The sequence below is a fragment of the Leptodactylus fuscus genome, chromosome 4, assembly GCF_031893055.1.
Source record: "Leptodactylus fuscus isolate aLepFus1 chromosome 4, aLepFus1.hap2, whole genome shotgun sequence".
Taxonomy (NCBI): domain Eukaryota; kingdom Metazoa; phylum Chordata; class Amphibia; order Anura; family Leptodactylidae; genus Leptodactylus; species Leptodactylus fuscus.
The window spans coordinates 133621962-133649837 of NC_134268.1; the positions used below are offsets into that span (position 1 = coordinate 133621962).

The following is a 27876-nucleotide window of genomic DNA, read 5'->3' on the forward strand; positions in this document are numbered from 1 at the left end:
AGCAGGAGCTGGGATCGGTAAGTAAGGCTGTGGGCCCACGAACCCCAAAAATACTGATAACATTATACTCTGGGGTCTTTTAATGTCAAATACTCACCTTGGGTCTCGCTACTCCTAGTTACGCCACTGCACCATTGTATTGTATAGTTGAAAGTGTTGCATGTGTTTGCCATCCCTCATCATAGCAATGCCTCTGCTTCTAGCACAAATGATGCCCACTACTGAGTAGGACTGTGGTATGTTTACCATAAGTTCTCATGGTCCTTGAAGAGATTCTCCATCCTAAAAATATTGATAACTAATTCCTAAGGATAGATTATCAATATCAGATCATGAGGGTCTGGCCCCTGGCACCCCACTGAACAACTGTTCAGCCACTATACAAGGAGCTGTGCTTTTTGTCTTGACTTTCATTCTCCCATTCTTTGTGTATTTTCTGCTGACAATAGCTGATGAAGAGGGGTGCCAGGTGCTGAACCCCACCACCAATCTCATATTAATGACCTATCATTTGTATAAGGCTTCCATGTTTCTAGCCCACAAAACCACTTCAAGGTCACAAATGGACAAAGGTTAAATTAGAAATAATTGGAAAGGGTGTTGAATAATTATGCTGGTATGATGATGACTTTGTAGAGAATGTAATTTCATCCATAAATATAATAATGAGAAAATCATTAACAAACAATAAAATAGCAATGACTCATAAATAACGTGAAACATATAGAGCCTAAACAAATGCTGTTTATTACATTGTTTCTATTGCCAAATACCATACAGCTCATTTCAGGTGCTTTATATTGTCCACATACAATAACCCACATAGCATGTAACATTCCATTTCTACAGATGTAAGTTAAAGGGGTATTCCCATGTACATAATCATATCTATATTGGTAGATAATTAAAAGTTAAACATTTTTTAAAATATAAGTAATTAAAATTCTGCAAAGATTTAAAGAGTTTCTCTAACTTTCTTAGTCCTGACAGTCTGTTGTCTTGATCGGTTTCCAATGGTTACGACCACTAATGCAGAAACTTTTTATGTTCTAGGACTTGTAAGGAACTCAGTTTCTATGAATTTATTATTGGAGCTGGGTTATCAGGCAGGGACACTACATGTATCAGAAGATATCCTGGCCACAATAAGGATATCATGGCTGATTTTCTGATCTTAGAAAGGTCCTGCATTCATGGTCGTATCCACTGGCAACCGATCAAGACAACAGACTGTCACCACTAAGAAAGTTAGAGAAAATCTTTAAAACTCTGCAAAATGTTTAATTACTTATATTTACAAAAATGTTTAACTTTTAATTATCTACAAATTTGAAATTTTAAGGTGGGAATACCACCTTTAACTTCACTTTCTGCAGTGTGATAACTTGTTTCACTGTCATATCTTTTCACAGAAGAACAAAAATTCCAATGGAAAGTATTTGATAAAATAGTGTTAGCACTGCAACCAGATTGTTAATATGTAAAACGTGATCTGCTACATCTGTAACTTTTAAAGAGAACAAGTCGCCAGGAAAGTGCAGCGCAATCTGCAGGCAGCATAGTAAAGTGCAGGAGTAACTGAGCAGATTAATGGGGATTGATGGAAAAGATTCAGTATAACCTGTCTTGTGGTTTGTTTGTTTTTTTTTACTTTTTTTAAAACTCAGATAATGTTTATTAACTAAGTCAGATCAGATCAGTGATTGACAGCAATCTCTGTATGCAAAGTGTGAGAAGGTGACAGGCAGAGTGCTGGAGTCCCGATATATCAGCCCTAGTTCTCTGACATATGTGTAGTCCAGGGCGGATCTGGAGTAGGCCTCAGCCCAGGTGTAGGTCCTTGGCTCATTACTGGGCCAGAAAAGGCTGCTGCTCTTGCATTGCAGGGCAGTTCCATGGAGTGAAAGGAGGCGTATGGTTCTATCCTGTAACCCTGAGTCCCTGTTACTCCTGTTTTGTTCGTGTGACTGGAAGTAAGTCACACATATAGGTAGGTTATCAGTTCTGTTTAGTTAGTTGCTCAGACGAGCAGGTTTTTATTTTGTTTTGGCCTGAAGTACTGTATTTTGTTTTGCTTATTTGTTCCTGAAGTCGAGATTTATTTGTTTTCCTGTTTTTTTTTTCTAAATAAACCAGTTTGCTGCATATTTAGTGTCCCTGTCTTGATTGTTTGGGTCCGCACCACTGCTTCTACTGAGCTTACTTCCCCACAACAGTTATAGAGAGTAGCCTGGTATTCACGATTAGATCTGTCAACTCGATTATGTAGCAAGCAAAATGCAGAGATTGAAATCTATAAATAACAGGTTAAATTGAATCTCTACACATTGAGCTGCTCAGCTCCTACTGCTTTATAACTGCATTTTCCCGGTGACAGGTTCTGAAAACTAAACCTTTTTTTACCCGCTTTTTAACATGCATCACATACTCCCTGCAATATTTCCCTTAGTCTAAGGTGTTTTTTTTCTTCAATTTTTTTGCTACATTTTTCTGTGCTTTTTTTTCTTCTTCTCCTTTTGAATTATATCACAAAAATGTGATTCCGCAACTAAAATGAACATGCTATGTCTTTCAATAAAGTGAATGTGTTTGAGGCTCTTTTTATCTCAATGTGTGGATGAGATGCGATGCTCTTTCCCACTGTGTTTCCGCAGCACCCAAAAACACTGCATTTCCACAATGTGGGGCATCAACTGAGGGTAAGTTCACACAGAGTTTTTTGGTCCAGAACCTGAGGCGGAGGCTGCCTCAGGATCCAGACCAAAAACCGGGTAGCCGCGACTGAAAGCCGGTGCACTGCACTGGCATCCAGCCACACTCTCCACTCCCGATTAGGCCCAATGAATGGACCTAGTCTGGAGAAGGGTGTGTCTTCAGGCCGAATCACAAGGCAAAACGGCGAATGAGCATCTCGCTTCTTTTTTCCGGGAGCCGGAAGAAACAGCTCCTGGAAAAAAGACCTGAGTGGCTCCCATCGATTTCAATGGGAGATGTCTTTTGGTCAGGATTTTGAGGTGGATACAGCCTCAAAATCCTGACCAAAAATCTCCTAGTGAACTTACCCTTAAGGGATTTTATGAATTTGAAACACATCAATTCTTCCAGAATCCGCACCACTTTTGTTCTTTGTACCTGGTTTTGCTTCACTCATGTCAGGCATTTACTGACAAAAGATTGTTCAAATTAGCAAGTTTAAAGTCAAAGGCAAAAAAAATAATATAAGGAAAGGTAAGATATTATTTCCAACCAAGCAAATGGAAATATACTGACTGTACTAAAGTACCAAAACAAACAAAATGCCGAATATGCACTATTATAGATACAAAGGCACTTTTGAAAGATTCTTTCCATTTTGGCAAATGGCCACTAAGATGTTTTTAACTGATCATAAGCTGAAAGAAAGCAGTGCTGCTCTACAATATACCCATAACCTTCATGGAAGCAGTGCCTCATGTTTATTTATGTTGTTTCCATAACTGTGAAGCTATGGAAACAGCATAGCACAGTTGAGTTACCCTGTTTCTATAGGGTCCACTCAGCTTTAAAGCAATAGTGCTTTTTGGCTATCCCTGTAGGTCCCACCCTTGGGGTCAGGATTTAGGAGCAGTTATTTTTTTCATCATCTGTCAGGTGATTTATGCTGTCCTATCTGATAAAAGAAGAATGTTCTGTCAGATACTTTTCTTTAAAATAGGATTTAAAGTAGAATTATTAAAAAGAGTAAATTAGTACAAGATTCCAGTAAGAGTCTCAAATACTTCCTTCATCCATACAAGCTGATTTACAGCCGCCTTTGTACATATAATGATACAGGAAAGCTGACAATCATTATAACAAATGATGATTTACTGTTTAAGGCTAAGGCCCCACATTGCGGAAACACAACATTTTTGTTGCTCAATCCACTTCTGGCTTTGGCTAAAAAAAAAAAAGAAGAAAGCAACAAAAAAAGGCTGCGTGTCTGCAAAGTGGGGCCTTAGCCTAAAGTTATTTTGCTTTGTAGCAATCAACATAGTGACTAATGCCTGGTTCACATCTGCATTTGGTAATTCATTTGGGGAATTCGCATGGGGATCCCCCCGAACGGAATACCGAACGCATTGGCAAGCAGAGCGCGTATGAGAACACATGGACCCCATAGACTATAATGGGGTCCGTTTGCTTTCCGTGCAGTGTCTGCACGGAACAGACAGACAAAAAAGTACTTCGTGATCAACTTTCATGTCCGCATGACTCGTGCGGGCAGCGCGCGGAGAGCACACAGACCCCATTATCATCTATGGGGTCCGTGTGCTCTCACTGCACACCGCTTACCAATGCGTTTGATAGTCCATTTGGTGGGTCCCTATGTGGACTCCCCGAACGGATTACCAAACGCAGATGTGAACCAGGCATAACAATGAAAGACTATTCTGTTATGTAACTATATTTTAAATATTCCATGCGAATATCTCAAACTAACATTGTCTGACATCAGTTTCGGCAGATCCATAGCAAATAACATTAGAAGAATATAATAATGTACAAGTTTTTAAGGCTTTGATGTACAACTTCACTAGGAAGACATAATCCCTAAGCAATACAAAGAAAATGAATGAATGGGAAAAAAAAGCTGTCACAAACACTAAAAATCAACTACTGATCCTAGACCAAGGTATTATATTTCTCTCTTGAAGTCTCCTTATAGTATTCTCATGTACCACTTGGTAGAATTGTATAGTAAGTTTTGAAAATCCAATCTATGTATTAATGTGTGTTTGCATTATATAAGCTTGGTGGGGGCGTTATTAAACTTACAACCTGAAGTTTAGTTGGTTTTATAACCGTTGGTAAACTATTAATAAGACGAGTAATATCTTGCTTGTTAGTATACAGTCCATTTGTATGAGTCATCTTCTGCTTGGAGCTGAGATCTGCTGGAGACAGATTATCTGCTGCGTGCAGTCTGCTTGGCACAAACAGAGGGACAGACAACAGATTTTTGTAGGGCAATTTATAACTCTGCATATAACCACCAAGTATACCTCCCTTGATGGTCTGTAGAGGAGATCTTTGAACTAGAAAAACAGTTTGCTGTGCTTGTTTATATCCTTCTTTATTCACAGCATCAAATTCAGATATGGTTTTCCTGAAAAAAAAAAATAGTACTGTTATTAGATATTCATCTATTTGCAAATTTATTAGGTAGTAAATATAGATGTAGCAGAGTTAACCCAACCTTCTGTAACTGGAAAAATGACTGCAGCCAGTGTAATATCTTATCACAGAAGACAACAAAAAAAATGAAAAGTTCTTCAAAAAATGTTTTTTCTATGTATTTTGTGATAAGATTTCACAATTTAAAAGTTTATCCAACTGCTACAACTGTGTACCCATTCACATGAGACCTCAATTTTTTGCAGGACAAATTGTACTTCATTATGTCACAATGAGGAGCAATTTCAAAATTAAAAAATAAAAAATAAAAAAATTGATCTGAGTGTGCTAAAACATTTATTTTCAGGCAAAAAGTTACAGATCCGGGTCACAGAGTGCTGAGAAGCACAATCTATAAAAGTCACCAACTCTTTTTTGACTCAATAACTGTAGAGTTCCAAACCTTCTTGGACATTAAGGCTAAAACCCCACGTTGCAGAAACGCAGCTTTTTTGTTGCAGTTTTTTTTTAGCCAAAGCCAGAAGTGGATTGAGCAGAAGATAGAAGTATAAGAACTTCCTATATATTTGTTTTCCTTTTGTAGCCATTCTTAGTTTTGGCTTAAAAAAACGCAACAAAATCTGCAACAAAAAAAGCTGTGTTTCCGCAACATGGGGCCTCAGCTTAAAGGCGTATTCTGGCCAGAAGATATAAAGCTCTCTCTCTCTCCACATTTTTTAACCAGTTTCGGGGACAGAAACCCCATACGGAAAACAGGCCCTTGTGTGAACCTAGCCTTAGTAGTATTTAGCTTTTATATAAACTGTGGTTAGTTCTTTCGTACATGTTACATACTCCTTATATACCCTATGCATGTTTTGAAGCACCATGAAGACACCCCTTTGAACAAATAAAGTGACTATATACACACGTGGACAAACTTGTTGGTACCCCTTGTTTAATGAAAGAAAAACCCACAATAGTCACAGGAATAAATTGAATTTGACAGAAGTAATAATAACCAAACTACATGTTGACAAGCCACAAAACTTCTGGAAGAATGTCCTATGGACAGATGAGAAAGAAATCAAACTTTTTGACAAGGCACATCAGCTCAATGTTCACAGACGGAAAAATGAAGCATATCTTGAAAAGAACACTGTCCCTACTGTGAAACATGGAGGAGGCTCTGTTATGTTCTGTGGCTGCTTTGCTGCATCTGGCACAGGGTGTCTTGAATCTGTGCAGGGTACAATGAAATCTCAAGACTATCAAGGGATTCTAGAGAGAAATGTGCTGCCCAGTGTCAGAAAGCTTGGTCTCAGTCGCAGGTCAACAGGATAATGAGCCAAAAAACAGCTAAAAACACCGAAGAATGGTTAAGAGGGAAACATTGGACTATTCTGAAATGGCCTTCAATAAGCTATGACCTAAATCCTATTGAGCATCTCTGAAAGGAGCTGAAACATGCCGTCTAGAAAATGGCATGTTCATCTACTCTCATAGTTTGATACAGTTATTGATAAATTTGGGTCTGGCATTAAGTCTTAACAAAGATGAGTGGCATAACAAATTTGTCAAACACCATGAGGCAATAGTAGGGGGCAAAGTTTGACAGATTGTTGGTGTGCACACAAGCTCCAGTTAGTTCAGATTCTTGCTGAACAGGACTTGTTAGTATCTAGTTGTTAGAATTTTACTCTTAGGCCGGGTTCACACAGAGTTTTTTGGTCCGGAACCTGAGGTGGAGGTTTTCTATGCTTCTGAGCATCAACATAAGTATCAATATATTCTACTAACAGCATCTACAGCACTATGGGAGCTGTTTAAAGTAGCTGGGATAGACTCCCTTTAACAAGACATCAATGATACAGGAACAACACATTTTAGTCTTAAATCAACACCCTGTGGTTCATCACTAAAGGATTATGTGTCAAATTGGTCCCAATATAATTGGTTGCCACAATATAAATGTCACAAGAAAAATGCAGGTAAGAATAGCTATTGGCTAAGCAGAGCAGATTAAGCAAGAATGGCATAAGATACATGCACTTGATGATGGTTTCTTTTCATTTTTCCCCGGGTTACCTACAAATTGGTTTATGGGTATTGGAAGTTAGTTTTTTGGAAATGTACAGTTATTGCTTTAGATATTGATAATAATATTAGCTTTCTATATTATAATTAAGCTACTTATTAAAGGTATACTAAAGTTATTTATACTTTGTTTTTCTTTTAAACTCCTAACAGTTATTAACCACTTCTGGACCGCTCATAAACTATATACATCTGTTAGATGGTTGTCTAGTTCTGCAAAGACATACCGATATGGCCAAGCAGAACTCAGCAGCTGCACAAAATCATGCAGCTACTGAAACAGGGAGCCGGCTGTAACTTCAGCCAGAGGTCTCAGAGAGAAGGCAGGGAAGGTTTATTACCTTCCCTGCCATCCCCAGTCACTGTGTATACAGTGCTCAATGAATGCTGTATACAGCACTATGGGCACTGCCATGTTGCGGGTCCCCTCTGACCTGGCGGTCACATGATCCACCGGGATCAGCATCTTGTAAGAGCTGCTGGGTCCTATAAGACCCAGATCAGCTCTATTAGTCTTATACTAACATTTGGCTGGGGGTAACTGGCAACTGGGCCTAAAGGTACCAGCCCCAGTTATATAGGAAATCAGCCTCCCCTACAAAAAAAAAGTGATCAGGTGACCTTATGGGGACACAACATAAAAAATATATATATATAAAAAATATTAAAGGCTATTAAAGGTCATAGCTCCACCTCCAAGGACACCATGCAAAATAAAAATTACTGTAACGGAGAGGACAAACTATTTTGCAAAGTTTTTTTAGTAGCACTTTGTGTTAGTAAATAAAATAAAAAATTAAAAGTGAAAAACGGACTGAATTTCCCTCCTATTTTGTTTATATTTTCACAAATATAAAAAAATTAAAACACATGCAGAAATAAAAATAACATAAAAATAAGGCCCTATGTGTCACCGAAAAAAAGAGGCAGAAATTAGTTGAATAAAACATATAATAAAAATGTTATAGCCCGGGGGATGCGGTGGCTCAGTGGTTAGGAACAACATCTGCAAGGAGTTTGTATGTTCTCCCCATGTTTGCGTGGGTTTCCTCCCATACTCCAAAGACATACTGATAGGGAAAAATGTACATTGTGATCGTATATAGATGGGGCTCACAATCTACATTGAAAAAAAAAATGTTAGAGCCCTCAAAACCACATTTACAAAAAAACTAAAATGTGCCTGGTCCTGGACCAGAAATTGACTTGGTACTGAAGTGGTTAAAATATAGAAAAGCCTTCCCGAAAGTGTCACTTTTATTGTAGATCCGAAATTTGCGTCTCATGTGAGTAAACTTGGGACATAAGTGTCATAAGTGCTTCTTAACCCCTTAAAGAGGTTTTTCGGTAAAAAAAATCATTTTTCAAAAAATGTCTGTTAGTACTTTTCACACAGCCATAACACCCAAATTAGTGAATAGATCTAAATTATCATATTTCTGCTTTATTTTGGCATGAAACTTTAATCACCCTTTAATTTTTTACAGATTTTAATTTCCAAAACCTATTTTTCAAGGGACTAATTCAATTTGGAAGTAGTTTTGAAAGGCCTTTGTATTAGAAACCCTCATAAATCACCCCATTTTCAAAACTGCACCCAAGTCAAACTAGCATATATAAAGTATTTTAAACCTATAAGTGTTTAACAGGAAGTAAGAGAAAATAGAGTTGAAATTTGCACATTTCATTTTTTTTACTAATGTGAAAATTCTAGGTCTAAATGAATATATTCACAAGGGGTTAAAGGAAAAAATGCATCACATAATTTGTTATACAAGGTCTCCCAACTACCATAAGGGTAAGTTCACACTGAATTTTTTGTTCAGGGTTTTGACAGAAATCCGCCTCCAAACCCTGAACCAAAAAACGCCTCACCATTCAAAATATACAAAACGCTTCTGAGTCTTTTCCGCTAGCGTTTTTTTCCACTAGCGGCAAAAAGAAGCAAGATGTTCATTCTTTTTTGAAGCCTGAGAGTTTTCCAGCTGACAGCTTCAAATGTAAGTCAATGTGAGACGGTTTTTCCTGCTCATGTTTTTTGGTCAGAAACCTGAAGCGGAACCTGAAGTGTTTTTGGCAAAAACCTGATCAGGAAACACCAGGCAGCTTTTCAGGAAGCCCCTCGAAAAACGCCTCAAAAACCGCTTCAGGAAACGCTTCAAATGGCAAAAATGGAAACTCAGGAAACTCGTCACGTGTTTTCATGTCCAGTTTTGACAATGCCAAAACCCTGACCAAAAAACTCTGTGTGAACTTACCCTGATACCCCACGTGAAAGTAAACTGATATATGGGCAAGACACTGAAGGGAAGGAGCACTAATGAGATTTTGGGGGGGCAGGTTTTGCTGTCATTCAGGCATCATGTCACATTTGCAGAGCTCCTTAGGGCTGAAACAGTGGAAACACCCAGAAAGTGGCCCCATTTTGGAATCTAACCCCTGAAGGAATTTATCAAGGTATTTTGATCCTAAAGGTTTTTCACTGTATTTATTACCATTTTGACGTGAAAATGAAAAATTCCTTTTTTTCAAATAAAATGTTGCTTTACAAAGGGTTGAAGAAGAATAACCAACTAACATTTTTCTCCTAAAAACAACAATACCCCTGGTACCTCGGTGGCAAATGGCAGAGCTTGAAACGAAAAGAGCACTAATTGGCTTCTGAAAGACAGATTTTCCTGGTATAGTTTTCAGGCACCATGTTCCATTTGCAGAGACCCTGACATGCCAAAACATTGGAAACCATTTTAGAAACCAGACACAGCAAGGAATTTATGAAGGAGTATAGTGAGTACTTTGACCTTTCAGGTGTTTGACAGCCATGAAAATGGAAAATTACATTTTTATCATTAAAATTTTGCTACAGCCAAAAATATTTCATTTTTACAAGGGGTTAAATGAGAAAATGCACCCCACGATTTGTTAAGCAATTTCTCCTGACTATGGAAATGCTCCACATGTGGATATAAATTTCTTTATTGAAGGTTTTTTGGGGGCAGATTTTGCTGGAATTGGTTTCAGGTGCCATGTAACATTTGCAGACCTAGAAGTACTAGCACTGTGGAAAGCCCTAACAAATGACCACATTTTGGAATCTATTATTGATGGTGTGAGAAGGTGACAGGAAGAGTGCTGGAGTCCAGATATATCAGCCCCAGGTTTCTGATATATGTGTGGTCCAGGGCAGATCTGGAGTAGGCCTCAGCCTAGGTGTAGATCCTGGGCCCATTATTGGCCCATAAAAGGCTGAAGAGCTTACAGTTCAGGGCAGATCCTCGGAGGAGAGGAAGTGACCGGGTCTGTCCTGACATTGTATATCTCATGAGAAGGTATTGTGTTTTTGGTTGAACCATGTGGCTGGTCATAAGCCACATGTACAGTTAATATTTATTTGTTTAATTAGCTTTCACACAAGCAGGATTTTGTTTCCTTTTGTTTTGCCTAAAGTTAAAGCTGTATTTTATTTTGCTCATTTTTTTGTGCCTGACGTGAAGGTTTATTTATTTTGCCGTTTTTCTTAAATAAACCTGTTTTGCTGCAAGATTTGTGCCCCTGTCTCTGGCTGGTTGCGTCTACTACCTTCCACACAAGATGTATCTTCAGCATTTTGAACCCACAGCTGCTTCATTGAATTTGCTGCCAATGGGATGTGAAAATACAAAATTATTTTTTTCCCAAAAAATGTTGCAATAGGCCCAAAATTTCTCACTTCTATTCAACCTCACAGTCCTCTCCGACGGCTTCCGTCATGTGACTGAGGTCTGTGATCAGGCCCCACTGGTCACATGGGATGCAGCATTGTAATGACGTCAGTGTGTACCCACGTGACCACTGAGGACCAATCATAGGCATCAGCAGAGAAGTCGGGAAGATGGCCGAAGATGTTGAGGATGCTGCAGACAGCCAGAGCCACAATGCCCAGGAAAGGTGAGGCAAGGTCAGTATCAGTGTTTGTTATTTTTATTCACCTTCCCTGGGCCTCCAATTACAGTGGAAAACACGCTGTAGATATCTTAAATGTCATTAAGTGTTTCTTAACCAGTTTTTATGCCGATTTCAAATCTGAAAACCGTTTTGCTCTATCAGGTCAAATTGTTAAGATATTGTCGAATAAATGTTTTTATTTTGCTTAACCACTTCCGGACCGCCCATAGACTATATACGTCCGGGAAGTGGTTGCCTAGTTCTGCCAGGACGTACCTGTACGTCCAGCAGAACCCAGCAGCTGCACAGAGATCGTGTAGCTGCTTTCAATAGGAGCCGGCTGTAACTTCAGCCGGAGCTCCCAGAGAGAAGACAGGGCAGATTTATTACCTCCCCTGCCTTCTCGATCGCTGTGAGCTATGGACGCAGCCATAATTCAGCTGCCCTCTGACCCGGTGGACACGTGATCCGCCGGGAGCAGAGTCTTACCAGAGCTGCTGGGTCCTACAGGACTCAGATCAGCTCTGTTTACCATGTAGCAGTGTGCAAGAGGTTGGATTTCTCCTGTATCTGAGGTTAAATGTACCAGCCCCAGTTATAGGAGAAATCAGCCTCCAGTACAAAAAAAAAAAAAGTGATCAGATGTCCCCAAAGGTCTCTTATGACTTTATGGGGACACAATCTGGAAAAAAAATAAAATAAAAATATAATAAAAAAGTTTTAAAAAAAATGTAAATAAAATAATAATAAAAAATAAATAAATAATACGCTAATAAAACGCCGTTATTAAAGGTTATAGCCCCACCCCTGACGACACCATACAAAATAAAAATTACCGTAACGGAGAGGAAAAACTATTTTATAAAGTTTTTCAGTGACACTTTGTGTTATTAAATTTTAAAAAAAAAAAATTTGAAAACCAGACACAATTTCCCTCCTATTTTGTTTATATTTTCCCAGATATAAAAAAAATTAAAACACATTCGAAAATAAAGATAACATAAAAATAAAGCCCTATGTGTCCCCGAAAAAAGACGCAAAAATTAGTTGACTGAGACATACGGGAAAAATGTTACAGACCTCAAAACCGCACATACAAAATAAACCTAAAATGTGTCTGGTCCTGGACCACAAATTGGCGCGGTACTGAAGTGGTTAAATAGGACTACAAGTTTCTGACAGGGGCTCTATCATCTATCAACAGTAATTTTTAACTAATCACATCCTTGCATAGCCTTTAGAATGACTATTCCACACATACCTTCTGTATGTAAATCGCCTCATTATTGTTTGAATGAGCCCATTTTTATTCATATGCTAATTAGCTTCTCGGTGCACAGGAAGTTGTCAGACAGCTCTCCTCTCCTTGCTGTGTACTATGTGTGAGAGCAGGGAGGAGGAGTCAGCAGCAGCCTGTGCTGTATATACAGGAAACAGTGCACGAAGAGACTTCCAGGGTGCATGGAGAAGGCTCATTAACATATGACAAAACCCTTTTAATGTGGTGAGTCGTTAAAAATATGACGACCAGAGGATGCATAAATTCACCTGATCATTTTTGCGATGTGTGCGGCTTTGTAACAGACAAGTCACATGAGAAGACTTTCACGCCGTTACTATAAAAAGCATACGAACTGTACTTTGATTCGAAAGTGGATTGTGATATGTCGTGGGCACCGAAGTTCATCTGTTTGACGTCTTTGTGCAACTTACATGGTTGGATCAGAAAGGCAAAGAACCTAGGCGCAGTCAGCAATGAACATGGCGAGCGCTTCCACCAGGACATTTCGGTGATGGAGTCACGCTATCAGAGTCGGTGGAGTGTAGCGATGTTGGCAGACTACTGTTGGATGCTTCAGCGTGATTTGTCAACTCATAAGTATAAGTGGAAGTCCACAGACAAGAAATTTAAACCATGAACATTTTTACCGAATTTTTGCACATATTTTACAGATATTAGACTTCAAACTGAATTTTTGTTTATCATATAATTATGTATGTTATATATAATTTCAGTAGCTATAGCCACGTTCATGTTTATGTTTGAAATTCATGTAGCAATAACTTTTAAAATACAAGTTTTTGTGCAAAAATTACATTTCTTATGTTTTGAAGTAATTAACTGAAATATAAAATGGTAAATAAAAATGGTTTATATATTCGAAATCAGCATGTAGAAATCGACTAAGATCGATTATTGTTTCGCAAGATATCCGCAAGTTTTTTTTTTGTTGTGTAGTGTTATTATACTCTGGGGTCTGAAGAGAACCCAGAGTATAATAACAGCACCGGAGCAGAGGGGGCTGTTGGGAGCATGTAATACTGTGGGACGGGGGGAGGGCACTGCTAGACATATATTTCTGTATGGGGGGACACTACTGGGTAAGTAATACTGTGGGATGGGTGGCACTGCTGGGCATATATTTCTGTATGGGGGGACACTGCTGGGTAAGAAATACTGTGGGATGGGGGCACTGCTGGCCATATATTTCTGTATGGGGGGGGGCACTGCTGAGTAAGTAATACTGTGGGGGGGACACTGCTGGGTAAGTAATACTGTGGGGGGCACTGCCGGGCATACAATACTGTGTGGGGGACACTGCTGGGCATGTAATACCTTGTGTGGGTGGCACTGCTGGGCATATAATACTATGTGTGGGCACTTATAAGGGGGGGCTGTTATAAGAGGAAAACCCTTATATATAAGGGTCTATTATATATAAGGGAGGAACAATTATTCTTAAGGAGGAGTATGTTATATATAAATGGGGAACTGTTATTTTTAAGGGGTGACTATTATATATAAGAGCAATATTATATAAGAGAAACTATTATATATAAGGAAGCTATTATAGGATAGAAAGTATATATAAGGAAGCTATTATAGGAGACAAACTATTATTTATAAGGGGGTTATTATAGGAAAAAAACTATAAGGTGGCTTGTTATAAGAGGGAGACTTAAATATAAGAGGGCTGTTATAAATAATAGCTCCCCCTATATATAATCTCCTATTTATAAGGGAAGAACTATTTATAATTGGCCTATAATAAGGGGGGAGGGGGGCAACAGTACTGTATAAAGGCAGCTATTATAATGTGGTTGCTTTTTTCTATAAGGGAAAGAGGGCTATCATTTATGAGAGGGGCTGTTACTGTCAATGGGGAACTATCAGGCTGGGTTCACACGGGGTTTTTTGGTCCGGAACCTGAGGTGGAGGCTGCCTCAGGTTCCAGATCAAATAAAGGTTGGCGCGACTGAATGCCGGTGCACTACACCAACATTCAGTTGCACACTCCGCTCCGGATTAGGCCCAATGAATGGGCCTAGTCCAGAAGAGGGAGTGTCTTCAGGCCGAATCGCAAGGCGACTCGGCCTGAAGAATGAACACCTCGCTTCTTTTTTTCCTGGAGAAACGGCTACTGGAAAAAACTCCTGACCGGCTCCCATTGATTCCATATGGAATCAAATCAAATTGAATACGGCCTCAAAATCCTGACCGAAAAACCCAGTGTGAACTTGCGTATTAATACAAAAGTACAATAATAATACAATAGGGAGGGAAGCCTTGTGCTGTTGTTATGACTAAGGAAAAACAGATTATCTACATAATCCACCATTCCCTGTCATCATACCAGCAGCACAATATGGGGAGATGTCAAGTAATCCCCTTAGGGAGGGTTTCCTCGACTTACAGAGCTCAAAACCGACCACCAGAAAGCAGTAGTGTACAAAGCACGAGAGCTTAGTCTGTAGTGCCTCACACATGTGTTATGAGAGGACCAAGAAGCTGCCGCGCAGATTTGTTCCAATGGCACTGCCCTCCTCTCTGCCCATGAAATCGAGACTGCCCTCGTAGAGTGCGCCCTAAGGCAAGCTGGAGGAGAAAAACCTTGAGAAGAAAAATCCACCTTAATGACTTCCCTGACCCACCGAGAAATAGATGCTTTAGAGGCTTTTTGGCCTCTAAGCCTTGCAGCCAAGTTAATCAGAAGACTGTCAGTTCTTGTACACTCCATATACATTCGCAGAAATCTACCTAAGTTCAGTGTATGAAGGATTACTTCCTCCGAGGAGGAGGGAGCAGGAAAGAAGACTGGCAATGAAATCAGCTGATTTAGGTTTGCCAGGGAAGGCACTTTAGGCCTAAACTCTGGTAGGAAATGCACCCTATCTTCTAAGAAGGAGATGTAAGGCTCTTCCGAAGATAGAGCCTGACATTCCCCCACTCTTTTGGCCGAAGTGATGGCCAAAAGAAAAGTTGTTTTATAGGTCATTAACTTTAGGTCCACTTCTTCTAACTGCTCAAATGGGGAGTTGCAGAGTCCTGACAGGACCGTACCAAGATCCCACTGCTGTATTGGAGCTGATACAGAGGGTCTAATCCTCGTTGCACCTTTTAAGAATCCACTGACCAAAAGGTGTTGAGTCAAACGCCTCCTCAGATAGGCGGACAGGGTGGCAACATGTATCTTCAGAGGAGAAGGAGACAGCCCCTTGTCTAGGCCGTCCTGTAGGAAATCCAACACTGTCCCCACCGAAGGGTTAGAAAAAAACATATTGCGTCCAAGGCACCAAGACTTGAATATTTTCCAAATTCTTCAATAATTCCTGTTTGTAGAATCTGCCCTGGCACAGGCAAGGGTCCTCAGGATGGCCTCTGCCTATTCAGTAATAGGGACTGGTCAACCTCCAGGCTGTCAGATTGAATCTCACCAGATCCTGGCACGTCTTTCCTCCTTGAGTGACCAGGATCTGGGAGGGGGAAGCCTCCAGTATATGCCTTGATTCATCTGTATGAGCTGGGCGAACCAAGTCCTTTTCGGGCCAGAACGGGATTATGGCAATCGCCTGTACTAGGTCCTGTTTTATTTTCATCAATATCTTGGGTATGATGGGAAATGGAGGGAATATGTATACCAACCTGAACCTCCAAGGGATGGACAGCGCATCCACTGCCAAGGGATTGTCCTCCTGATATAGAGAGCAGAACTTCTCTACCTTGGTGTTGAGTCGGGCTGCCATGAGGTCGACTTCTGGAAGGCCTAATTTCTGGACAATTTGTTGGAACACCTCTGGACTGAGAGACCATTTTCCTGATATGGTAATACCTTAACTCAACTGATCCGTCCACAGGACAGAAAAAAACACGCGGGGGGAGGTCTCTGTGCCCTCTTATATGGCCTAGTCATGCATATTAATGAATTGTTGATTAAAAATTCCTGTCCAACCAGCACACAGGGGCAGAAATACCCCATATTGTGCTGCTGGTATGATGACAGGGAAAAGTGGTTATTTGAATTGTGTGTGATTATAAGGGGGATGGTTGTTACTGTTTTAGGGGCAGAGAGGGGGCATTATTAATGGGCTGCCACTGGCAACATGTTAGTGTTGTTCGCATATCAGCATTTGAGGCCCCCGCTTTTAATTTTGCCCAGGGCCCCAGTTTGTCTAAAACCAGCCATGTGTATATATAAAACCAATTTTGTTTTAGGTAAAAGAAGCATAATTTATATTATTTTCACATTTGTCCTGAAAAAAAAACTTGGCAAATATCATTGAGATATCCAGACATTAAAAATATTGCTGTGTAAAGCAAGGTATACAAAAGTGCTAAACATTGTGGCATCAATGACGCGTAGTCCTGAAAGGTCTTCTGTTAATGTTATAATTGCTAGTGCCTTTATTTTTTATAGGTATTTTTATGCACGTTAAATTCAGACAATAAATAACATTTGTAAATATAATTGCCTTATTTGCATTCATAACAAATTATATAATAATATGCACTACATTAATACTGGAAGTATGATATAAATATTCATTTACAAACACATTACATTATCCACATTTCTCACCTGTCTCTTGGTCTGCTTTCTACTGTTAAGTCATCCCACTGCCAAGTGCAGGATTCCTTCTTGTCTAGATTTTCCTCGTGCATGCTACAGCTGAGCACAGTAGAGTTAATATCCGACTTGGATTTCATATCCATCCTCAGTATTGTGCAATCTATGGACGTGGTATATGTGAATGAAAATAATCACAATGCACTGGATTAGTTACGTGTTGACTAACAGTTCATTTACTGCAGTTTGGAATACAGCTGTTTAAATAACACGGCCTAGCTATTTTTGCTCCCAAGGATCACTTTATGCATGGTCATGATGACCGAACTGTCTGGCCAACTGAAGTGCTCATGGTATTATTATTTTTCAAGTGACATACAAGACAGGTCACCTTTTATATATATACTGGAGGTAACTTAGAGTCATGTTTAGAAACTCTAAAAAGCTTCACATGAATGAGGTCAGATAATACTAATTTTCTTTCAGAAAATGATTGCAATCACAAATTCTTTGGTATTATTATCTTCATTTAATTTGTCTTCAATGGAAAACCACAAAAAGAATTGTCAAAAAGCCAAATTGGATATAATTCAACACCAAACATAAAAAGGGGGTGGACAAAAGTATTGGCACTGTTTGAAAACTCATGTGATGCTTCTCTAATTTGTGTAATTTACAGCACCTGTTACTTACCTGAGGCACCTAACAGTTAAAGTTGACTCAACCTCTGTCCTGTGTCCTTGTGTGTACCACATTGAGTATGGAGAAAAGAAAGAAGACCAAAGAACTGTCTGAGGACCTGAGAAGCAAAATTGTGAGGAAGCATGAGCAATCTCAAGGCTACAAGACCATCTCCAAAGACCTGAATGTTCCTGTGTCTACCGTGCGCAGTGGTCAAGAAGTTTAAAGCCCATGGCACTGTGGATAACCTCCCTAGATGTGGATGGAAAAGAAAAATTGATGAGAGATTTCAACGCAAGATTGTGCGGATGGTGGATAAAGAACCTCAACTAACATCCAAACAAGTTCAAGCTGCCCTGATATCCGAGGGTACAACAGTGTCAACCCGTACTATCTGTCGGCGTCTGAATGAAAAGGGACTGTATGGTAGGATACCCAGGAAGACCCCACTTCTTACCCAGGAACATAAAAAAGCCAGGCTGGAGTTTGCCAAAACTTAACTGAGAAAGCCAAAAACGTTTTGGAAGAATGTTCTCTGGTCAGATGAGACAAAAGTAGAGCTTTTTGGGAAAAGGCATCAACATAGAGTTTACAGGGAAAAAAAAGAGGCCTTCAAAGAAAAGAACACGGTCCCTACAGTCAAACATGGCAGAGGTTCCCTGATGTTTTGGCGTTGCTTTGCTGTCTCTGACACTGGACTGCTTGACCGAGTGCATGGCATTATGAAGTCTGAAGACTACCAACAAATTTTGCAGCATAATGTAGGGCCCAGTGTGAGAAAGCTGGGTCTCCCTCAGAGGTCATGGGTCTTCCAGCAGGACAGTGACCCAAAACACACTTCAAAAAGCACTAGAAAATGGTTTGAGAGAAAGCACTGGAGACTTCTAAAGTGGCCAGCAATGAGTCCAGACCTGAATCCCATAGAACACCTGTGGAGAGATCTCAAAATGGCAGTTTGGAGAAGGCACCCTTCAAATCTCAGGGACCTGGAGCAGTTTGCCAAAGAAGAATGGTCTAAAATTCCAGCAGAGCATTGTAAGAAACTCATTGATGGTTACCGGAAGCGGTTGTTCACAGTTATTGTGTCTAAAGGTTGTGCTACCAAGTATTAGGCTGAGGGTGCCAATACTTTTGTCTGGCCCATTTTTGGAGTTTTGTGTAAAATGATCGATGATTTGACTTTTTTTCATTCACTTTTGTGTTTTTTCATTGCAAGCAAAATAAATGAAGATATTAATACCAAAGAGTTTGTGCTTGCAATCATTTTCTGGAAGAAAAGGAGTATTATCTGACAGAATTGCAGGGGTGCCAATACTTTTGGCCAACACTGTATAAGCTATTCTCCTACTCCATATCTATAATCAGACTGTTTACATAAGATTCTGGGTCTTTATTTGGCCTCACATACTCACTATGGACAAGGAGGGGCTGGAGGGTGCTGCAGATTTAGGATGTAGGAGGGTGCTGTAGATTTAGTGCCCAATTTTGTACACTGGTAGCCTGTTATCTATCCTGTAAGCCTAAGACCCAGTTCACATCTGCGTTCGGTATTCCATTCCGCTTGCTAATTTTTGGGCTTATTTTCACAAATATTTTACATTTTTACTCTACTTATGTCAATTTTGAAAAGTAGATGGGAAAGCGGCTCTGCTTAAATGACTGTCAGCAAGGTGAATGATATTAAATCAGCAACACAGTTAGATAGTTCAGGTTAACCTGAATGAAACACTTTTTCCTGTGTCTCTGTTGCAGAAATATTAATTTATTTCACAATATGCAAATTAGCCTGGAAGACAGAGGACGGCTCAGTTGCTCCAACCTGCTATGCCCCACTCTGTTCTTGAACACCCTCTGGCCCCTCTATCTTCTTTGAAAGACAGTGACATGGAGCTATCCTGAAACCTTGCCCAACCCTGTATTTGCCATTCACCCTGGTGTATTATAGCAGTGTGGGGAATAACAGCTTGGAGCAATGAAGCCGCCGTCTGTGTTCCAGATTGTTAATTTGTATCGTGAAAAAAATTTATATCTGGCAACAAAGGTGAAAATTTTCTTGGAGAAAAAGGTATGCTTGATCTATTTAACGTTGTTGCTGGTTTAATGTGCTCCATCCTGATGATACATTGTCTTTAATGCCTTTCACACTGATGTATCCCTGATGTATCAAAGTGCAACTACATTTCTGCTTGATTCTCGTTTACTGACCTTGGTCTGTTTAATAACTTTGCTATTGATTCAGATCCTGTTCCACTGTCTTCCTGTGTATAACCTCTGCATGTCCTTACCCTGTGAACCTGAGCTGCCGTTCTATGACCTTTAGGCTTGTTTATGATCTTGCTCTCTTGCTGCCTGGCACAGCCTGTGCTTGACTGCTTTTTGCCTGCTTCCTATCAGCATCTCTCTGGCCTGTAGATAGCAGTCACTAATACCGGGACTTGTCTGAGAGGTAACGACTTGTAGTCTCCCCACAGTGAACACTAGATCCCCATATGGGGTTAAAGGTTGAAAAATCGGTAAGACTACTTAACCCTGCTGTTCTGCTCGGCTTCATATGACCTGAAATGAAATTTGAGATCCTGCAGATTATTTACTGTATTATGCAGATCTGAAATTTCAGATTAATTGACTTTTCCTCATTTGAGGGGTTCTTATTATGAGTGTTGTGTTTTTTTTTTTGTTTACTTTATTTGATTGTTACACTTGAACTGTTCGGGTCAATATGACCCAATAACTTTTTTTTTTTTGTAAATGTAGATTGTGAGCCTCATATAGGGTTCACAATGTACTTATTTTTTGATTTTTGTAGAATAGGAGGAAATCCACGAAAACATGTTGTTCCTTGCGGAATACAAACCCAGGACTCCAGAGCTGCAAGGCTGCAGTGCTAACCACTGAGCCACCATCTTACCCCAAGCCAATAATATTTTATACTGTTCAACAGGTCACTAATTATTTCTGCCTGCTAAATGTATTTGTTTTCCTGTGAAATTCATTTCATTATTCAAAAGGATGGAGGTTTCTCTGTTCTTACCAGTGAGCAGGTACTCATCCAGTCATTTCTCTTTCAAATGCTAAAGTGTATAGAGGAAGAAACCCCGGAGAAAGAGCTGAAAAAAATCAGGGTATGCGAGCTGTTCTCGATTTGACTCATGGACTAAAAGGACAAAATCTCAGATGTGACAACTTTTTCACATCCTACCAACTGGGCCAGATGTTGTGAAAAAGATAACTTACCCTGCTGGGTACTATAAGGAAAAACAAGCCAGAATTGCCACAAGGTATCCTTAGTAAAAGAGATGTGTATAATTCTACTTTTTACTTTACTGGAGATACAACAGTTGTGTCTTACCTTCCCCCCAAAAATAAACATGTAATTCTAATGAGCACAATGCACCATGACAATGCAATAAGTAATCGAGAAGACAGAAAGCCGGACATGATATTAGATTATGATGCCACAAAAGGGGCAGTTGATACACTACTAGATCAAGCAATATCAACATACACACGCAAACGCAAAACAAATCGTTGGCCAATGAAAATATTTTACAACACTCTGGATGTTTTCGGCATACAACGCATTTGTTTTATGGAGATAAATCAACCCCAATTGGAATGGAAATAAGCTGCATGGAAGAGCAGCAGGAGGTGCAGCCATTGTGAACAGTGTCCAGCAGCTCAAGAAAGAGACTGCAGCCTCCACCGGAACAGCAACCAGCCAAAAAAGGAAGAGATGAAGCTTCTGTCCGTCTTCTTGTAACAATAAAACAAATCTGACATGTGCTGGGTGTGCAAAATATCTAAGAAAAACTGAAGATTTCATTATTTTTCATTTGTTGTTTTATAAAATGTTAACACAAAGTTATTTTTAGATTTCATGTTATAGTAATAGAAATCTAAAGCATGTTTGTTATTTGTGCGCAGAATGCTATAAAGCGAACAGAATTGCAAACAGCCCCTGTCACCTTTATCTGAAAAAAATAAATAAAAATTAAGTTTTAATTAGAGATGAGAGAACGGCGTTCGATCGAATTGATATTCGATCGAATATCAGGCTGCTCAAGATATTCAATTCCAATCGAATACCACGCGGCAAACACACTAAAAATTTGTATCCCCTCTCACCTTCCCTAGCGCTTTTTTTGCACCAATAACTATGCAGAGAAGGTGGGACAGGAACTAAAACAATGTAGGCATCGAAAAAAAAATTGGAAAAAGTAATTGGCTGGCTAAATCAGGTGACCTCCAATTTATACGAATAGTGGATTTCAGATCCAGGTCATATGAGACTGTGAACTATGAAATTTCCCATCTCTTCCCTTTGGACCGCCACGACCACTTCTTTCAGCGTGATATGACTGTGTAAAGTTTGCAACACAGACATCTTTGACTCCTCACTTCTCTATGCACTTGACCCCTATATATATATATACTAGCCTCTGCCTACAACTTCGTCTGCGTGTTGTTGGTGTTGATGATCCACCTATATTCAGCAAATTGCTGCTGTCGATGATCCACCTGCTCCGGCTCTGCTACATCTCTGCATATGCACAGCATACCCAGCTCCATCTACATCTCTGCATATGGACAGCATACCGAGCTCTGCTACAGCTCTACATATGCACAGTATACCCAGCTCTGCTACATCTCTGCATATGGACAGCATACCCAGCTCTGCTACAGCTCTACATATGCACAGTATACCCAGCTCTGCTACATCTCTACATATGCACAGCATACCCAGCCCTGATACATCTCTGCATACTCCGTTATGCTACATCTCTGCATCTCTTTCCTACAGGCTTTGTTTTTACGGCGTTCACTGTGCAGCTACAATGACATGTCATTAGAGATGAGTGAACAGCATTCGACCAAGTACATGTTCAATCGGATATCAGGCTGTTCGAGATGTTCGATTCCAGTCAAACACCACGTGGCAAACTCACTAAAAATTTGATTCCCCTCCCACCTTCCCTGGTGCTTTTTTTGCACAAATAGCTGCGCAGGGGAGGTGGGACAGGAACTATGACAACGGAGGCATCGAAAAAAATCAGAAAAAGTAATTGGCTGGCTAAATCAGGTGACCTCCAATTTATACGAATAGTGGATTTAATATCCGGGTCATCTGAGACTGTGAACTATGTGACTGTGAGACAGGGATACATGTACTGGCAGGGTTAGCTAGGGATTAGCTTTATTTAGGTGAGAATGTTACTCAAACAGCTCTTTGAGGCTCTATCTCGTCGGGATCCCTGTCAGCTTGCGTTATGCGAGAGCTGACTTTTTCTCATAGGAATGCATTAACCAGCATTGATTGGCCGAATGCCATACAATGTACAGCATTCGGCCAATCAACGCTGGTTCTGCCGGAGGAGGTGGAGTCTAAGATCGGTCCACAGCAGTCTCCATTGTTGTCCGATCTCAGATGTAGCAGAGCTGGCCATGCGCTGAGCTCTGCTACACCTGAAATGCAGCAGAGCTGACTGTGTGCTGAACCCTGTTGCATCTCAGATGCAGCAGAGCTGACTGTGTGCTGAACCCTGCTCCATCTGAGATGCAGCAGAGCTGACTGTGTGCTCCACCCTGTTGCATCTCAGATCTAGCAGTGCTGACTGTGCCCCGACCCTGCTCCATCTCATATGTAGCAGTGCTGACTGTGTGCTAAACCCTGCCATAAAGAGTACAGCATTTTTCCAATCAACACTGGTTCTGCCGGAGGCTCGTCTGTTTGGAGGCGGAGTCTAAGAACGGTCCACAGCAGTCTCCATTGTGGTCCGATCTCAGGTAGCACACAGCTCTGCTCCATCTGAGATGCAGCAGAGCTGACTGTGTGCTGAACCCTGTTGCATCTCAGATGTAGCAGGGTTCATCGCACAGTCAGCACTGCTACATCTTAGATGCAACAGGGTTCAGCACACAGTCAGCTCTGCTGCATCTCAGATGGAGCAGAGCTGTGTCAAATCTGCTATACCTGAGATCGGACCACAATGGAGACTGCTGTGGACCGTTCTTAGACTCCGCCTCCTCACAGACGAGCCTCCAGCAGACCCAGCGTTGATTGGCCAAATGCTGTACTCTGTATTTTTCCCCATAGACTATAATGGGGTTTGATATTCGTTCGAATAGTCGAATATTGAGGGGCTATTCGAAACAAATATCGAATATTGAATATTTCACTGTTCGCTCATCTCTAGTTTTAATTTCATTTTTCAATGATCAACCATGTTCACATACAGTTTAATAATTACATAGGTATTCAAAAAAAAAGACACAGTAGCTAATTCAACATTTTAATAGATTGGGTCATATTGATCCTAAACAGTACAAGTGTATAGTAAATGCGATCAGAACAGGAGGGTTAAATAAGGTCCTTGGAAGTGATCTTAACCAACCTAGTAAGGTGGCAAAGTGGGTCTACAACCTGTTACAGTTTGTTCAATTAAACTTAATTTTAATTGAAGAAATAACAAACAAATATTATTGGAACAGCATCAGACATATGAACAGTAGGTGTAACTAAAAAGTATACAATCAAGTGAAAAGTTAAATCTGTAGGGGGAGGAGACAGACAGCAAAGGAAAAAAAAACAAAGGTGAAGGAAAAAGGGGGGGAGTTGGCTAAGATCAGAAAGCCCTGCAATATGCAGAAGTATCACACAGGATTTTTAGAAAGAAACGCCTTAAGAGTATTATTCAAGTAGCCTAAAGGTGTTCAAGGCTACAATCGTCTTTTATTCTAGCAAGTAGGTTGGGACTAAAAGGAGGAGCCACACTCCTTCAGTGTTTGGTGATGAGGGTCTTCGAAGCAGTGCAAAGACAGAGGAAAAGTCAGGAACCCTTTTTACCAAAGTATCTGGGGGGCAAGTTTAAGAAATAGATCAATGGGTCTAGATGGACTCCTTGAATGAAGAGGGCGTCAGTTAGAACTTCCCCTCCTCCTAGAAATTCTGAATGATAGGACACTCCCAAAAAATATGAAACAAAGAGCCTACAGCATTATGAAAGAGCCAGTACTCAGAGGGGAGTGCTCTATTCAGGGAGTGGAGTGGGGCAGGAGTATGGTACCAGTTCATCAATAGTTTGTACTGGGTTTACTTGAATGTCACTGATGTGGAGGATTTCATAACCCTTGATGACTCACAATTTTCCACTGCCCAGGTGAAATTAGTCTGTCTGGTGCCTCTTCCCATCACAACATATACTTATGCGTGGATGGGTCTGGACAAGTTTCTCAAATGAGGTGGAGAGAGAGTTTGTTAGGGAACCATGTAGGGAGTGGACAAAATGTGTGACCTGCTGGTAATGTAGCCATTCCATTCTGGGGAGACCAAGGGTAGAGTTGGGATAATCAAAGGGTCTGAGCTCCAAGGTAGTGGGGTTAACCACACCGGCTGTCCAGAGTAAACCTGCCGTAGACCATATGTGGACCATGCCATTGAGGAGCATTGGGAAGCAAAAGCTCACAGGATCTAAAAGTGTGTGGTGGTGGTGGTGTTTTGTTTTTTTGTTTTTTTTTTTGGGGGGGGGGGCGACGAAGAAGGGAGGCTGGCTGGCATTAGGATGTACAGGGGCAAACCACAACTTCTCTATTTCCACCCAAAGTAAAGGCAGGCTGGGTTGCTCCAAAATGAGATGCATCTCAATTGGGTTGCCCAATAGTAATGTAAGATGTGTGCGACACCAACCCCTCAAACGCCTCCCAGCCAACATTACCAATCGAGGGATGCAATGATGTTTCACTTTACTTATAAACTGAAAGATAGCTTTCTGAAGGCCTTGGAGTTCTGCATGGGGGACCATCACCAGAAGCATCTCAAAAAAATAGAGTAATTTTAGAAGGAATGTCATCATTACCACTGCTATGTGGGCTCAGAATGCCGCAAGAAAGGCTCCCAAAGATTTTCAACGTAGTTACCATAAAAAAGACCGGTCAAGGCAGTCAAAAGCCTTCTCGGCATCCAAGCTAAGGAGGAGTACAGGTATAAACTGTTGGCTGGCGACCTCAACTACTTCCTTTTGGTGTTGTTGCTTCCTTGATGGCAAGGAACAAAATCCACCTAGTTCTTGTTGATAAGTGTAGAGAGACAAGCATTCAGGCGTTTAGCTAATATCTTCATAAATTGTTTCAGGTCAGTGTTCAGGAGGGCAATAGGGTGATAGTTGGAGTAATCTTGGAGAGCCTTATTTGGTTTGGGGACAAGGGTGATGAAGGAGCAGTTGAGGAAAAAGTTATATAGGCCTTTAAGGTGGCCTCACAGCTTGCTTTGCCATTGAGGAGGTCCTTCAGAACTCCTCCAATTCCATAATCTGTAACCAGAACATTGATGGAGGATTGGGATTCTGAAGAAAGCTGAGGTAAATGGCAATTCTGGAGATAGATCGCCGGAAATAGTTAGGGATGGTTACCCAAGGGGTACAGAGCTCAGGGAGGAGTCTTAGTTTGTACAAATTAGTGTAATAGGCCTGGAAGGCTGAGGAAGGCGTAGGAACTCTCGTGCCGGGCAGATCTGTGCTGGGTAAAGAGGCTTATCTGGGACTGACAGCTGTGTTCTAAGAAAATCATTTTAAAGTCACTGTCAAGGAGTAAGAGAGGAGGTGGCTCAAAACAAAAAATGAAATCAGCGAAGTTTTACGAGTGCATACATTACCTAACACGATAGGTCAACTGTGGAGAAGAGCCTCAGCTTTTGGGTCTAGAGTGCCCAGCCGTTTGGGTCTAGGTGTTAGGCAGTGACAGAAATCAGACAGGTACAGGAGAGGAGGATGACAACACCCGATGATCATGGAAAACTGAGTAGGAGGCAAGATAACAGTGCTTAGCAAAATTAAACATCCCCAAGTGGTTATATTGGGATTCCTGAAGAAATATGATGTTCGCATATAAGGAACGAAGTTCCTTCAAGACTAGGTGACGATTGGAGTTGGAGCTCTGCTTTTCACATTTAGTCACACATCCTATCCATTGGGAATTACAAATGAAAGAAACAGCGTCTGTAATAGCAGGCTTACCCATAACCATGAAAACCAGCAAGAGACTTCGCACAGGCCAGGCAAAGTCTGGTGAACAATATGCACCAGTAAGAAGGGTATATCCACATAACTGGTACTAAAACCAAAAGGAGCCCCCAGTATGGGGAGGTGGCCTGGAGTCAGAGATTAGAATGTACACGGAGTCTGGGAGTACCGAAGGAAGATTGAAATAGGATAGGGTCATTTCAGCTCCTACCTGCAAAGCAAAGGGGAAGCCCCAGCGAAACTGGATTTGATTGTCTTTCAAATTTTATTTGCTTGCATATTTTACATCAGGGGTGCCCAATACGTCGATCGCGATCTACTGGGCCGATCGCGGGATGCAGGGATCCCGGTGTCTGCTTGCTCACAGTGCAGGCTGAGAGTCATCTCCTGACACTGGCAGGCGGGGCAGCATCAGCCCCAGCCTGCCAGTGTCCAGAGATAACTCTCAGCCTGCACTGTGAGCAAGCAGACAGCTGGGATCCCTGGGCGGCCACAGAACGCCGCTGTCTCCTGCTCTCACGATCCATCCGGCCCCGCCCACATGCCCGGCCCCGCCCACAGATACGCCCGCCCTGTCCATAAGCCCGCCCGGCCCCGCCCACATGCCCACCCTGGCACCGCCCTAGTAGATCTTTTGCCTTGGTCAGCTAACAAAATAGCTCACACACTGAAAAAGTGTGAGCACCCCTGTTTTACATTATGAACTGTAGTTGCTTACTGTGCATCAAACTCATAAAGCTTAACGAAGACCAAGAACTAACTGTATGACAAATTACCATACGACTGAATCAACACTTGATTAAGCTTCTTCCAGACTAACCAAGAGTTAAGATGGTCATATGTGTTATTTTATAGCATTCATTGTATAATGAAAATAACATTTTAACTTTTTACTGTGGTGTTTTATGTTTATGTCTATACCAGATATTGTATGCATAGATTTTTTGTACAGTAAAACCTTCACTACATTACAAGAATCATAATTTTGCATCTTGCAGCAAAGTGGGGTAATCAAGGTGTTTGGTTGCATTCTATTATCATACTGATTGCTACTTTTTTCAGAGGTGTGTGGTCTCTTTCATCTTATCTGAGAAATCAGATGTTTCAATCTCCAAGGACAGGACAAGGTATTTTGGTGTTCCAGGCCATCATTCAATTCAAACTAGCTTCCTCAATGA

At 40.8% G+C, this 27876-nt stretch overlaps 1 protein-coding gene across 1 annotated transcript; it reads right to left on the reverse strand.

Annotated features, from left to right (window-relative positions):
• Positions 1–724: 724 nt before the first annotated feature.
• LOC142200595 (telethonin-like) lies at positions 725–17262 on the reverse strand. The gene is made up of 2 exons (XM_075271048.1): positions 17016–17262; positions 725–5128 (listed from the first exon to the last, which is right to left on the reverse strand). Exons 1-2 carry the CDS (start codon positions 17147–17149, stop codon positions 4747–4749), a joined length of 516 nt encoding a protein of 171 aa, XP_075127149.1. The 5' UTR covers positions 17150–17262; the 3' UTR covers positions 725–4746.
• Between the last annotated feature and the right edge of the window lie 10614 nt (positions 17263–27876).

What these genes read in the sequence shown, in the direction of transcription:
- LOC142200595 (XM_075271048.1), bottom strand. Translation starts at nt 17,149, where the DNA reads ATGGATATGAAATCCAAGTCGGATATTAACTCTACTGTGCTCAGCTGT. An exon ending in GAAAGCAGACCAAGAGACAG is followed by an intron (nt 5,129 to 17,015) that starts GTGAGAAATGTG and finishes TTTTTTTTTCAG; the next exon opens with GAAAACCATATCTGAATTTG.